General features: G+C 41.5%; 1 protein-coding gene across 3 annotated transcripts in view; it reads right to left on the reverse strand.

The window, feature by feature from the left end:
* Window positions 1–7,653: 7,653 nt before the first annotated feature.
* ANKRD29 (ankyrin repeat domain 29) overlaps window positions 7,654–14,712 on the reverse strand; it is a 31,201-nt gene continuing 24,142 nt past the window's right edge. For 2 of the 3 annotated variants that reach the window (XM_077184890.1, XM_054646155.2), the window contains 4 exons: window positions 14,134–14,232; window positions 13,580–13,675; window positions 12,413–12,511; window positions 7,654–11,171 (listed from right to left, as the gene is read on the reverse strand). In XM_077184890.1, the coding sequence (XP_077041005.1) occupies window positions 11,088–11,171; window positions 12,413–12,511; window positions 13,580–13,675; window positions 14,134–14,232 (378 nt within the window). In that variant the 3' untranslated portion in view covers window positions 7,654–11,087. Of the gene's footprint in view, window positions 11,172–12,412; window positions 12,598–13,579; window positions 13,676–14,133; window positions 14,233–14,712 lie in introns of all 3 variants that reach the window. The other variant, XR_013183982.1, reaches the window with a different exon arrangement.

The following is a 14,712-nucleotide window of genomic DNA, read 5'->3' on the forward strand; positions in this document are numbered from 1 at the left end:
TCTGAGGACTCGTCGGGCAGCCCTGCGTGCCGTGAGGGTGCAATCAGATACAACGATCGGGGAGTCTGGGCTGCCTGGCCGAGGGCCGCTGTCCCGGGGCTGTGCCCGCTGCCCGCTCCGCTCCCGGCTGGAGCTGACCGCTGTCGCAATCAGCAGCTCTGGGAGTGCTGGCTGCGCTCTGCCAGAGCTATCTGCCTGTTTGGGCTCTGTTACCTTGGGCTCTGCTTGTTTGGACTCTGTTTGGGAGCATTTCGGGACCTGTCTGGGAGGAGGCACAATAAAAGCAGGGTGTGAGGCATTCGTGCATGCAGTCTCTAATTTCCCCACCTCTTTATTGCCTTCCTCGACAGGTAACTCGCATTGCCGTGCTGGAATAAAACATGTAATTTAGCTGATGTTGCCATCTGCTGACGGGAACGCAGACTCGTCTGGGTGTCAGAGCCAGACTGACTCGGGCTGGCGTGTTGGCCGGCAGCCTCCCCAGGGTCACGGTAATCCGACTTTCCGCTCAGGGTAGAACCCGGTTAGACAGGGAATTGTCCGGCTATTAATAGCTTCAGAGATGGAGATTTCACAGCTTCTTTGGACAGACTCTTCCACTGAGTGACCACATTTGGAGTAAAACGTTTTCCTGTATCTAAATAGATTTTCCATCTGTAGGCTATTGCCTCTTGTGCTGTCATGGTGCCTGACTGAGAAGAGTGTGACTCCTCCTTCTCCCCATCTTCCCGTTTGGTAGCTGCAGTGATTAGTAAAATGTTCCTACAGCCAGTACAGCCAGCTTTCTGCTTCGGGCTGAGCAAACGCAGCTCACAGCTCCAGCAGCCCCCCGGCTGTTGGGGTGGCAGTAAAATAGATTTTGCTACAGTATGTCAGTATCTTTTTTTTTTTTTTTTTTTGTCTGTTTGTTTCCTTTTTTCCTTCCTTTTTTTTTTTTTTTTTTTTTTTGGCGAGGGGGCATGTGTTTGGTTTTTGGGGTTTTTTTCTTGTTTGTTCTGGGGAGCCTAAACCTGGACACAGCACTTCAACAGTGTCTGACATGTCCTGAAGAGAGAAAGAACCCTAACCCTTGACCTACTGACCACCCTCTTGCTGATGATGCAGCTTGCTGACTCATGTTCAGCATTTCGCCCAACCACCCTGTTCTTTTCTTCCAAACTGTTTTCCATCTAGCCACTGCCCAGCTTGTACTTTTCTGTGGGATTACTCCACCCTAAATGCAAGACTTGGCATTTGGCAAGTGCCAAACAAAGCTAGAGTACTTAAAGTTATATTGTGTTTTAATTTTCATGTCATAAATAATAAATTTATTCAGGACTATGCAGTATGATTCTAGAAGCAGGAGAACTAGTTCCACTTAAGCACAGAATTCAGTGGGCATAGCTTGTATAGCTGTCAGGTAAAAAAATGCAAGAACCTTGTTTCAGTGCTTGTGAAAAAAATGTGAAGGATAGCAAAACTGACTGAACAGAAATGGTATTTTCTTTCTGTATAAATTACACAGTGAATAAGTGATTTAAGAATGAGAGCTAAGAGAGAACCAGTATAGAGTGTTGTGGAACAAGCAAGAGAAAAGCTACTGCAAGGACAACTTTCACCATAAAATAATTAACATCACCCTTGTCTACCAGCTGCAGCACAAAGAGAGAGAAGGGGTAATATTTTAATATTTATTGAATTCTCTCACAAGTATCTCTAGATGGCTGACTAAATTCATACTGTTACTCCAGTGCAATCTCTCAGAGTGCTGCCTTTTTGAAGTGATGTAGGCATGAAGACCAATTAATAAACATTGAAATCTTGTGCAATGGCAGATGCTGGAACTCAGACAAGTATCTGTTTTTATGTGGCCTTGATACCCTGACAGCCAGGTGAACAGAGCAGGGTATGCCTTCAGTCCTTCTGCAGCCATTGGTCTTGGTCACAGCTCTGTGCCAGATTTGGGGGATGGGGATGCAGAGCTATACCTGGCAGCTCATGGGCATTTAAGCACAATTGCATGAGTGTTAGCAATGACAAAGCTGGCACCATGACTGTGTCACCTAAAGGTTATCTCGTTCTTTGTGGGCAGGGAAAAAGTAGCCTGGAATAGTTAACCCAGTTAACCAACATGCTGACAACAGCTCATTGCCTTGTCTGTGATACACACGGCCCAAAAGAGAACAATCTCATTCCTTTCTGCTCCTTCAGAAGGACATTTATCAAGTTATGTTTTATAAGGTTCTCTTTTAAACCCAGAATTATACATAACTGTTATGGACTTGGAAGGTTTATGGGAAACACTTATTCTGGTTCTCAGCAGTGTATACAAAACAAAATTTTCCTGCCTGCAAGAAGAACCTGCTACTAATTCATTGAACAAGTCCTTTAATTGTCCATTAGGGTCAAATCAGCCCTTTCCCTCACTGGATACCCTGGATGGTGTAAAGTTGCCTGGAAAGCTCACATGAAATCACTTCATTGTGTTCTGTGTCTTTGATGGAAAGCCAGGACTGTTGTCTGCAGAGGTATGGGCTTTACTGTGTACCCATCCCTTTATTCAATGCAGAAATGTAACCTGTGTTACCACTTCCAGTAGAAACTGAACACCTAGTGGTAATGACCTTGCAATTTCTATATGGCAATCTGTTGAGTTACTTGTGCCTACCAATGGAAACACAGTACATGACTGTTTTGCAGCAAAATCAATTAAAATGTCTATTGCTGTTTATTCTCCATGATTTATAATGAGCCTTTATTGTTTCTATTGCAATACCACTCAGAGGCACTTGCAAGGACTGGGAGCTATGGTAAGCAACACCCTGCACAAGCACATGGGAAAGTGGGATGTTTTCCTTGGGGATGTCTTGCAATCTGTGTGCAGACAAGCTGCAACAGGTGAGTGAGAAGTTTCACCCAGTTTCTCATATGTCTGGTTTTCATAGACTCAGACAAAACCACTGTAGCCTGTTCCAAAACTGTTTCTCCAGCTAAACCAGAATAATGCTAGTACCAAACAAACCTGATGTTTCCTATTTGGTGTTATAAACTATTTGTATTCTTTTGATCAGCTCTCATTTGTCTGCCTCCCCCAGCTGTGGAGGCCTGCTCGGCTTTTAATTATACACAACTCAATGTACCTGTCATTTTGGTCAGATGCTCTTGGCTTCAGATTAACCATGTGGCATAAATTCAGAGTGAGGGGGCTGAGAGCAATGTCTGATGCTGCCAGTACTCACTTAAATATGCAAGTAGTGTGTCAGGTGATGCTTAATCAAGTCTCTTTATCATCTTTTCATCTTTTTATCTGCGCTAGTGTATTTTGCTCCACTAACTTGTGCCAGTGTGTCCTTATTTAACCTTCAACAGTTCTGAAATCACATCCTTTCTGCATTTATCATTGAAGTAATTGAAACTTGTTAATTTTTATTACATATAGGTAAAGTTATTTATTGCATTCTAGCAAAAGCTTGGGACTTGAATTGAATAAACTCAATGTCTGTTCCAGCTTTGCTACAAACTTGCTGGATGAAGTGGGCAGGTCCCAATCTAGCCAGTGCGATTTCCTCTTCTATAAAGAGGTGCCAATTGCATGACAATATGTGATCCAAGAGCTCCAAAACCAGGTATGAACCACTGAGCTGTTGAAGAAAAACACTGTAGAAGTGCAGCTTATTATTGCAGTGGAGTCAGCAGACACTGTGCACTTACTGCTGTGAGCAAATATGTGCAGTGTATCTTCATGCAAGACACTGTGCATAAGCACTGAAATGCTGACAAATTCAAAGTTTGACCAACTAACAGCTGTGTATGGTTTGCATGACCATCAGTTTACTGATCCCTTATAGCACCATGCTGCCACGTGGTGACAATTTGCTGTCCAAGTGGAGAATATGGGCAGAACTGTCGTAGAGGAGTGCCTGAGGGCACTACCAAAATCTGATTTGTCAGGAAGAACAGGAGATGGGTTTCTAAACTACAATTCACCTGAGGAACAGACTGATTTTGATTCAAAGACTTTTTGTCAGTTTTATATCAGTTTGTCCCAGTGAGTAGGGCCTGATGCAGTAGCATGGCCAAGGCACCACCTGCAGAAACTGTTCTTGGAGTCTTCAGAAAGCAGAATAATTCTTCTGCCTCTTATGCAATATATTCCATGCAAGCACATCATGAGGTCATGATGACACTTTTCCAAGGTATTATGAGAGCCTATATCCATATGCTGGATGCGTGCATACATGTGCATGTATATACCACACAAGAACATATCTGTGCAAGCTGTATAAAACTGCAGAGTGTTTCAGCTCTGCACTGCAGGTTGTTGTCATGCACCATCTGTTCATCCAAGCCATTTGCCATCTCAAAAAGTTGTGTCCCATGTTCCTTCTTCACTTAGCCATGTTCCCCAATAGCACATCCCAGATCACTCTGCTGATCCTTGTTCCCTGGCAAGGTACAGCACTATGCAGCTCTGGTGCCAGTTCTGAACCAACTGCCTTGACATTAAAAGCAGGACATTAGAGCATTTGTCCAGTTAAAGTGCCTTCTCAACATTGTGAGAGCAAAATGGATTATCTAGAGACAGCTTAGGTATGTGTCTCAGATTTCATTTTGCCACAGTTGCTAGGCATATGGTCCTGTTATTGATCCCATGAGAGTTAGCATCTCTCTAAGTCACAGAGGAGGTGAAGCAAAAAGTGTATTGATTCATATATTTCAAGATCAAAGGGACTATTATGATCACATAATGTTAGTTCCTGTATGTCATATAATTTCATCCAGTAATTCCTGCATCAAACACAAAATGTTTCAGCTGCTACACATCTTTCAGAATGAAAAATAGTTGTCGGGGTTTTTTTAACTCAAATGAAGAAGGAACCATCTCAACAATTTGTTTCTGAAATAATTATCCTCAGTCTTGAAAATCTACAGCTTGATGTTTGAATTTGTCTAGTTTCAGACTCTTGATCATATTTTGATATGCTTTCATGTGCAAAATTAAGAAGCTTTTCACTCCCAGAAATCATCCTTTGTAGTGATTTAGGCCACGAACAAGTCACAATACTTTCCCTTTATATTCTCTGAATAGAGTGAGATGATTTATTGAGTAATGGCCATAGGAATTTTTGATGATGAGCTACTCAAAATGTAGCTCATCACAATAGAAAATTGTATGAATACGGCAAAAAGCCTGGGATATCAAACACAGTGAAAATATGTCAAAATATGGGCTTCAGTGTAGACCTTTTCCTTTTTATAATGCACATAATCCACTGCACACCATAATAAACATATCAACAGGGTGTTGACTTTTTTTAGCTGAAATATTTCAGATCAGTGTAAGGGCTAGTTTTACATCTAGGAATAAAACAGAACCACCAAGACATGTTTGACTAATTAATAGTACTGTCTTATTCCTTTGGTTCCTAATGTTACTTTTTATAATCTTCCCTTCAGAGAGATCTGACCTAATGGATGTTAATGTAAAGGGAACTTTGTCAGTGATGTCTGGATGTTTGAAATAAACCTTGTTATGTTATGCTAAATTAATAAATTAAGTTTTCCTGTTCCCAAGACACACCATTTGTTTTTTCTTTTTTTCTTTTTTCTTTTCTTTTTTGTGAATGCTATCTCATCTGTGAAGACCTGGAAAACAATAACAGTCTAATCAATTGAGTGGAATAGAACAAAGTGGTCTTTGTGTAAATAAGAAATTAATTCTAGTATTGTAAAAAGAGTAGAATAGAGAAGAAAGCAAAGAAATCTTGAAGTATGCAGAAACAAGATTATCTGAGTAGTATATTTTTGTTGAAATGATATGGAAAATATGGAAAATATTTAAAATATGGATATTTTAGTAAAGCAACATTCCAGTTGTAGAATATTAGTCTCACATGGAGCTACATAAGTTTATATATACTTTATCAAATGCATAGAAGATCAGGTCAAAAAAAGGGCAGAATTCAGGACAGTATGAAACTCTCCTGACATTCCCAGGGGCCAAAAGCAGAGCTGCTGTGAGGAGGCACAACTCCATTTAGTCCCAGGTGTGCAGTACAATATCCTGTTGCTGGGAAAAAGAGCCTTGTGTATTACCTTTGGTTAGGCTCATAGCAAACATTACCATTCTAACACCAATGACTCCAGACAAGGGCTGTATTTTATGTCTGTTCAGTATTCATATCAAATGGAGTACAAATAGGCTGGAGGTTGTGCTACCTCATTTTCTGTACTACAGTTCTGAAATTTCTGAGACACCAGATTTGGTTAACTTGTGGATTTTCCAATAGTCACTAGGACTGGCTGGAAAAGGAAGTGTGAATTATTCTTGCAATTAACTCTGAGGCAGATAATCATCATTGTAAAGAGCATTAAATATAACCTGCAGCTATTTGATCTCATGCTCTAATCCTCTCAGCTCTTCTAAGCTAAACAAAATGGTGAATCAATAGTGAGATGGTTTCAATCCAGGAGAAGAAAGGCATGTGCAAGTCAAGTGGAACAATATTGCCTTTTGTATCACTACTGAATAGATGTCTCTGCATACTGCACTGCAGTGATAATCCATATTACAAGCTCCATGTATTTTGGTACCTCTGAGGCTCCACCACTACTATGTCTATGCTGGGATGTCACCTCTCTAGACCCTGCAGATTTTTCCTTGTGCTCATCCCTATCACACAACTGCTTGATGTGGTAGCCAACAGAAGGCCTGTGTAAGGCCTTGCATACTGAGTCTTGGTGCAACATAGCCATGGGAAAGCTAACAGCTCTTCATGAAAACAGAAGCAACAGCAAAAATAATTCTACAGATCAGGACTATTTTCTTGCACCTAATTCAACAATCCTGACTGTCTCAGTAAAAGAACAAAAACAATATCTCACAAACAACCCTTTCTTGCACCTTGTCCAAGACTGACCAATTACTGTGGGGTAACACCTTGTTACCAACCAATAGGAGATAGACACGAGAGAGTTTATGAAACTCTGTATAAAGTGATGTAAAAAATAAAGTTTTAGCTTCTTTCTCTCCTTGAAAGAGTGTGTCTCCTTCCTCTGAAATGAGATCAACGGTGACAGCCTGATACGAGTGAAATAGAGGAAAAATGCCCAATATTTTTCATTGACTCGTGGTGTGGTCTTTTGCTTGGTTGCACATCCATTGTACTCACTTGCAGCTGATGGGAGGTCACCAGGCTAACAGCACCTGCATAAATGTAGAGGGGATAGCAGGCTGAGCCTCGGCTTTGAATGTGCAGAGAAGCAAACCTGAAATCAGTGTGCTAGTGGAGCTTATTGGTTTTGGGTGTAAGATGGAGATATATATTACACTTTAAAGGGAAAAGAAACCCCAAAACCCAACTCAGAAAAAATTTGTTGTGTTATTCTGTCCCAGTTCTATTTCACATCTTTATATTTATCTTCATCCTGTCATCTATGAAATTAGTTTAGTGTCCCATAATTTCTAAATCTAAATGTCTAAATTTACTATTTTCTGTTATCATGAACTGATGAAGAGCTAGTTTGTTTCACTGGTCTGTGAATGAAATAATTTACTTCCTTGCTTACCTCAGCAATACATTTTGGAACTTACAAAGATAAATAAAATCTGTAGAGCACTTGGAAAACTTTACACAAAAGGCACCACAACTATGCAAAGAACAGCTGCCAGTATTAGTGAATCATTTCAGCCACCAAGGGAAAACAGGTTTCCTTTTTAATACAACAAACAAACCACAGCAGTATTTACTGAACACTTTAAAGATAACATCAGCTACATAAATACTAATAATTATAAAGGTTTCTTTGTGAAAACATTAATTGCATGGTGATAAACAGTATTGCAACTTTAGAGCCCATATACAGGCAGATTAAGCACCTTTGGGTTACAGGGAGCCCAAAACTGAAACCATCCCTCTCTCCAAAGGCTCCAAGATGAAACAAATGCTCCCAAAAAGAAGGTTTCCTTGCCAGAAGTCTCATTTTGGTTGAATAGTGTCTTTGCTGAAGCTAGATTCAACTTCAGCCTGAATCAGGCAGAGAAAGACTTCAGTGCCAGTTCTCCATGACAGATCCTGTGTGTTGTATCAGCCAGCACTAACAAGAGCAAGAAGAGACCAGCAAATCTCTCCCTTTAACCTGTGCTAGCCCCACATTTCAAATGTTGTTCAAAAATAAGAAAAGCCCATTATAGCACAAGATCACTCCAAAAAAAAAACCAAAACCAAAGACCAAAAAACAAACAAAACAAACCCAACCAAAAAAAAGAAAAAAAAAAGAAAAAAAAAAACAACAGAAAAAAACCCCACTCACAAAAACAAAAACAACAACAACAACAACAAACCAAACAAAAAACCCAAACAAAAAAAAAAACCACCCAAACCTGGTAGCTGTATCCTCTCAGAAGGTCAGCAGATGCTCTGTATGGGACACAGGGACCCAGGTGCTCTTCACATGTTTCAAGAGATCCCCAGCTGCACTGACCATTCATAGAGGCAGCTGGACACAGGACTTGGAAATTCCTACTCTAAGTGGTGAGGAGCAGACATGCATCTTCTCATGGACAGGCATATTGAAGAAGCTCTTTGCTGAGTAACTGCTCCCTTTGGGATGAGACAACTCTCCCAAGAAAATATACCTGGCAGAAAGGAAGGACCACCTGTAGATACTGGATACCTGCATTTGATGTCTCAGCTTCCTTACTTCAGCTGTTGCAGGACCACTGTTGGCTTGCCTTGTCCTCTCTCCTATGCTCTGCTATCAAGAAAAAATAGGAGACCTTCACCAAAAATGGATGCTTCCACATTTTTTAGGAGGACTGTGTGATTACTACAGCCTGTCTGATATTAAGAGTATTTATTGCATAGCTACTGAAGACCTTCTAATTATTCACCTCCTTTACAAATATGAAAGGGCTTTTCACCTTGAGAGCGTAGTTGTTGCCAGTTGTTGATCTGTAGAAAATTTAGGGTGAAAGATTAGTATTGAGGCCAGGCTGCCCAGAGTCCCTCTACTGTTCTCCAAAATAGTATGTGAAGTATGTTCATCTTCAGCCCACTGGAGGCTCCAAATAAACCTGTCCTCTCCAGTGTTGTTTGTTAAAGAAATTAGAGTGCAGTCCCTTGTAATGCTGTGCAATTTAAGATCCCAATAAGGCTCTTGAGATTTCTGCATGCTCAGTATTTTTTAGTCTCTTGCAGAACTTAACCCTGGATACAATCACTCTTTAAGCATCTTGCATAATTCTTTGGTTCTGCACCAGTTCATCTGCAAGTTTCTGTTAGGCACAACATTATTTTCATTTAAAAATACAGCAGCATAAATTACCTAAACAAATAAATTTTTCCTATTACATTGTTGGAAAACTTAAAGCTTTCCTATTTAATGCAGAATAGAACTTGAATAGGAATTCCAGCATGCAGGAAAAGGTACACCTGGTTCTGTTCTCTTCACCAGAACACTGACTTCTTACCTAACTTACTCACAAAAGGAATAACTTTATAATTTGATAATTCATATGGCTAATTTGCAATACATAGACTACATTCATTTGTGTTAGCTCACTTATAGATTTCCTTTTAACTCACCAAAGCAAAAATGCAGCAGTTCAGCTGAAACACAGGCAGACATTTCTTAAGCAAGAATTATTTTTTGTCCTTACAATCTTCCTTGTCTTCAGCTTTTAAAGCAATTCAATAATTTGCCAAGGTTTGAAAGTGGGTAAAGTGACTGGATTTATGTACTGAACTAACCTCTTACCTCAATTCACTGTAAATTAATCTCTAATGTTTTTGTGGCTAACAGGACATGGTGTATACTGTTTATACTGCAGAAATGACTGGGTTTTAATGGGGTGTCTTAGAGCAAAATGGTTAAAACATAGGTCCTCACAAGCCACCTGCAATTTGCACTGCCTTCCCCACACAGGCACTAGTAGCATGTGTAAGTGTCTTGACCACAATAAAGGCCAAAACTGCTGTTCAGACTTAATTTTCCATTTTCTGCAATAATTAGTGGGTCTATTCAGGTATGGCCACATGTAACCCTCTCACCAACTGCTGAATCACCTGTGCACTGTGCACTTCTCCCTTAGCTCCTGCCACAGACCTGGAGAATGAGTGCTTTGCATAGTAGCTGTGGGTACCAAACCATAGTGTCACATATCTGGGTGCAGAACATACACATACCACTTGTGTAGCATCTGTGTGGTTTGTTGTGCCTGACAGTTGAGTTTCTGATGTATTTGCACCTGTGGAAAAATGCCCTTTTGGGCATTATTGGTTTGCTCAGCAACCAGTCCTCCTCTGCCCAAAAAAAGGCGCACAAAGTTGGGGAAGAATACCCATAAGTTGCGTAGGCATCTCAAAATCAACTGCTCTGCTGAGTTTCTGTTGCTGGACAGATTGGCAGATCAAGATGCTGCAATTGAGAGGACTTCCCCTTGGTTTTCGTTTGGTTGGTAGCTTTTGACATCATTTGTAATATTCTTGATCATTTTTATGGAGCATCATGTAGTAGCAAAAATGTTACCTCAGCCCTGGCTGACAGGAGAACTTTTGCTGTTGTGATGGCTCGGGCAGCATCTCACCTCTAGTCTCACGTGGCACTTGGAGGTAGAGAGGAATGGTCACTGTCAGCAAATGGAGGGCAGGGGCGCCATGGGGCTGCTCCATGACCAGCTGAATCCAAACAGCTGCAAGGTCAGGGTATCCTTCTGGCACAGGGCCGAGTGCTCCCTACCCACACTGTCACGGGTGTGTGCCATGACAGCATGGGGATGCGTGTCTGAAGCAGCAGGGGTGCTTGCCTGTGCTGGGATGCATGGGGAGCAAACGTGGGTGCTGGGAGCAGTGGGATCCCAGAGGACAGGCAGGGCTGTGGTGCAGAGGCAGCTCCTGGGCCACCTCCTGCTCTCATCATGGTCCCGCGTTCAGTGACGCCGGGCGAAGGCCCCAGCCCATGGTGACCCTCGGCAAGGGCCTGGTGCATTCAGGGAGCGTGTACTAGACAGGCTAATCAGTTCTCAAACTGTTCCAACCTAGGATTACTGTCATGCTGCTTGTGGTCAGGGCACATCTCTGTCAAACTGCATCTGCTGTAGAGCTGCATTAGCTTTTCCTTTGCTTTTCCTTTGCACGGAGGAGTCGGAGGATGCGTTCATTTTTTGTTAGTTCTGCTGGCAATTCATTTGCCTGGAACGAAAAACCCCTTGAGGTTAGCAGAAATGAAAGAGTATTTCCCAATCATGGTTGAAAGCATTACACCCTAGAGAAGATTGTACTGGTCATTATAATGACATGGGCTTTTTCTAGCGTTGTCTCCAGCACTGTTGAAAATATCTTAGGAAACCATCTTTCACTGTTCAAGTCTCATTTAAGTCTTCAAAACAATCCCAGAATGGAATTTGAGTGACAGCTTATTTTGTGCTGACTGTCCAGCCTAAATGCCCTTGGGTTCCCTATGCTTCTGCCACAGAAGTAAAGGAGAGCATAGCTGCTGATTGTTCAGGGGAGATGAGGCACGTCCTTATGTACTAATGTCCATAAAACTCCAAGGCCTGACTTAAAATACTGTTATGCTGTAAGGTTGGCAATAGAACATGAGTTTGTTATTGTTTTTGTTTATTTATTGAATACAATTTTGGTAACACAAAGTATTTATGATGAAGCTATTTCTGAAAATCAGTAATTCTGTCCTACAAATATGCTCTGTCTTACCAAATGGCATGTGTTTACAAAAACAACAACAAAAAAAACCCAAAAAACAAAACAAAACAAAACAATCAGTAGGAGAGGTTTCAACCACTTTCTTCTACTGCACACCCCTGCTGCTGTAGATCATTACCAGCAGCAGAAAGACCTTGTGCATTTTCAGGTTCTATTATAAACCCAAAATGTCTATTAACAGAGACTACTGTCTGAGTGGCATTAATTGTGCTGCCATCAAGTGGAATGATGCAGAAATTAACAGCCACAGATTTTATATTAAATGACCAAAATATTTACAACATATATGCTGGATTACTTGTTTTACAAACTTTCACTCACCCAGAAGTCAATGCCAGATCATTCATTTACAGCTTAACAAACCCATATCAAACCCTAGCAGCAAATAGTTCAGAAACATGCCAGAAGAAGACATATTCTCAGAAATTATGAAGCATGTAATGTTAAAACACTTCATGGGATAAAACTGTGGTAAGTTTCCTATAGAAATTGCTGTTATCAAAAGAATGCGAAATAAAAAAACCTAACAGATCTACATAAGATATGGGAAAGGTGCATGTAATTTGGGATTTTTTAATCTTTTTTTTTTGTATTGGCAATGCCCTGAATTCTACATAGAAGCATGGGCTGCCCCCACCTTGATGGCACACAGGGCTCTACTGCTGAGTACTCCCCTGTGCCTGGGAGGATGGAGAGCCAGGACCCACCTTGTTCCTCAGGCACGGATCCGCTCCTGCCTCAAGGAGCAGTGCCACTGTCCTCACATTGCCACTCAGGACAGCTGCATGCAGAGCAGAGGTCCCATTCTAGGAAATCCCAGTGGAGGTGTTTGTCCCGTGCATGGGAAGAAAAGCAAAAGGCAGTGAAACACAAATGCTTGCAAAGAACAGACCTACAAGCGAGAAAGAAGTAACATGGGAGAGATTAGGTCATCAAAGGCATAGGGTCTGATTTAGGGTGCTGGCAGCCCCTAGTGGGATGTGAAGGATGTGATTTTAAATGCTTTAATAAAAATGAGAGTCAAGATCACATTACCACAGCAGTATTTCCTTTTAATAATCAGCCTTGGCAATAGATCAGAGGTGACATGAACGCAGGTGACTTATTTCTGCCTGGCAAAATCAGTTATTAACAAGTGAAACAGAAGCACAAGCAGTAATGGAAGCCATCTGTGCATTTTATCTTCTCTCTCTGATGATTAATGGCCTCAGTGTCAGGCAGCTGATAGGTGGGGGTTTTTATGGCTGGCCTTTTGTTTGTTTGTGGTTGCAAACTGACAGTTCAAATATGTGCAGAAGCTATTTCATACTCAAAATTAATAACGAAGTTGATGCCACCTACATTTTCAAGTACATTAAGTTTGCCAATCATTTGCATGCACAGAGGCTATCAAAGTGTGTGATTAATGGACACATAAGATTAGGTCACCCATTAAAAAGCAGCTTCCAAATAGCTGTTATTTTTCAAGTCACTTTATGAGTTCAGAGGAAAACAAAATCAAGTAGAGAATCTGCTCACAATGGGTCTTTTATATTTTGCTGACTAAATGCAATAGAAGGCTGGGTATAATGTTAAAATTGTACACTCAAGAGTAATCTACTTACAGTAGAAATAAAATCAAGTGACAAAAAGTAGGATTTCTTCTGTGACACAATGTGCTTCCTCATTCCAAGAATTAAATTCACAGTTTTGTTTAAAAAGATTTGTGAGTGGCATTAAGGCTAAAAAAGATGATTTCTTTTTTTTTTCTTGAATTTTTTTTGGCTCAAACTCCTATCATCTTCCACTAGGGAAGTCATAAATGACAGATTTTTCATCAGACCCTTTGTTTTCTTGTGTTCTGCTGAAAAAAATCTCTGTGTTTTACTACTAACCTTCAGCAGGCCAAGTGTGGGAGAGAATTTCAGCAACTCTTCTATCACATTGTTGTAGCCTTTAATGGCAGCCTTCAGTAAAGCAGTGGTACCATCCTTTAAAAAAAGAGGAATGTCAAAAATTACTTGTCTGCATTCTCCTTGTAGGGGAAGCTGGAGGGAAAGGAAAAGCTGGAGGGAAACCCCACACAGCAGAGAGGAGATTCACCTCTGCTCATCACCTTTGAGGGGGAACCTCCAAAGCATGTGCTGCTGGTTTTAGGGTACCTGGAGGATTGTTTCTTTGGTGGGTGAAAACTTCAGGATAAAATCAACCAGTGACAGCATAATACCATCTTTGTCTCTCAACTATGGGGACATCTCCATTCCCTTATTCCAGAAGGTCCCTCCAGAAAGCTGTCCCAGACACAATGGAGAAAAGGAAAGCTGTGGTGGGACTTTGCAACCTGACAAACAGGACGGACTCTGGTGGCACCAAGCCTCCATCCAGGCAGACTTACAGCCCCCAAGTGAGGCATTCAGCTGCAGAGAGTGCAGGAGGAAGCGCTACTCACATCGCGCGCGGCGTCTCGCTCAGCTCCCCGGAGCAGCATCACTCGCACCACCTCGCTGTGACCCATCTGCGAGGCAATCCACAGGGGAGCTGTCCCATCCTGCAAACAAAACAGGACTGCTGAGGGCTTCACTGCAGTGCCCTCTGATGTTTTGCTGCCCAAGCCTACTGGAATTGATGTGCATCGATTACTCAATCAAATCCTACAGGGAGACAAATGCAAAGCTGTGTCCAAACCCGTTGGTAGGTTGGTGTATTAAGTTAGGACTGCTTCAGTTTGTGGAGTAGAGCCCCCTTTATTGCCTTCTCTTGCATAGTTTGCACATAGAAATGTGCATTGCTCTGTGAAATTGAAGTCCAGTAAGGCACCAGCCATGCCTAAAATACACAGGGAAATTTGAAACATAAGGGCTAAAGGTATCCTGTGTACTTTGAATTCTAGGTGATTAGATGGGACAGAGGATACAGACAAACCTCAGCATGCACAGGCAGATTCTGCAGCTGGGTGCCTGCACATAGGAAGTGAAAGTTGTTTACAGAAGCCAGGGAGCAATGCAAGGTGATCACCAACTTTCAGTAT

The sequence above is a fragment of the Agelaius phoeniceus genome, chromosome 1 (genome assembly GCF_051311805.1).
Source record: "Agelaius phoeniceus isolate bAgePho1 chromosome 1, bAgePho1.hap1, whole genome shotgun sequence".
Classification (NCBI taxonomy): domain Eukaryota; kingdom Metazoa; phylum Chordata; class Aves; order Passeriformes; family Icteridae; genus Agelaius; species Agelaius phoeniceus.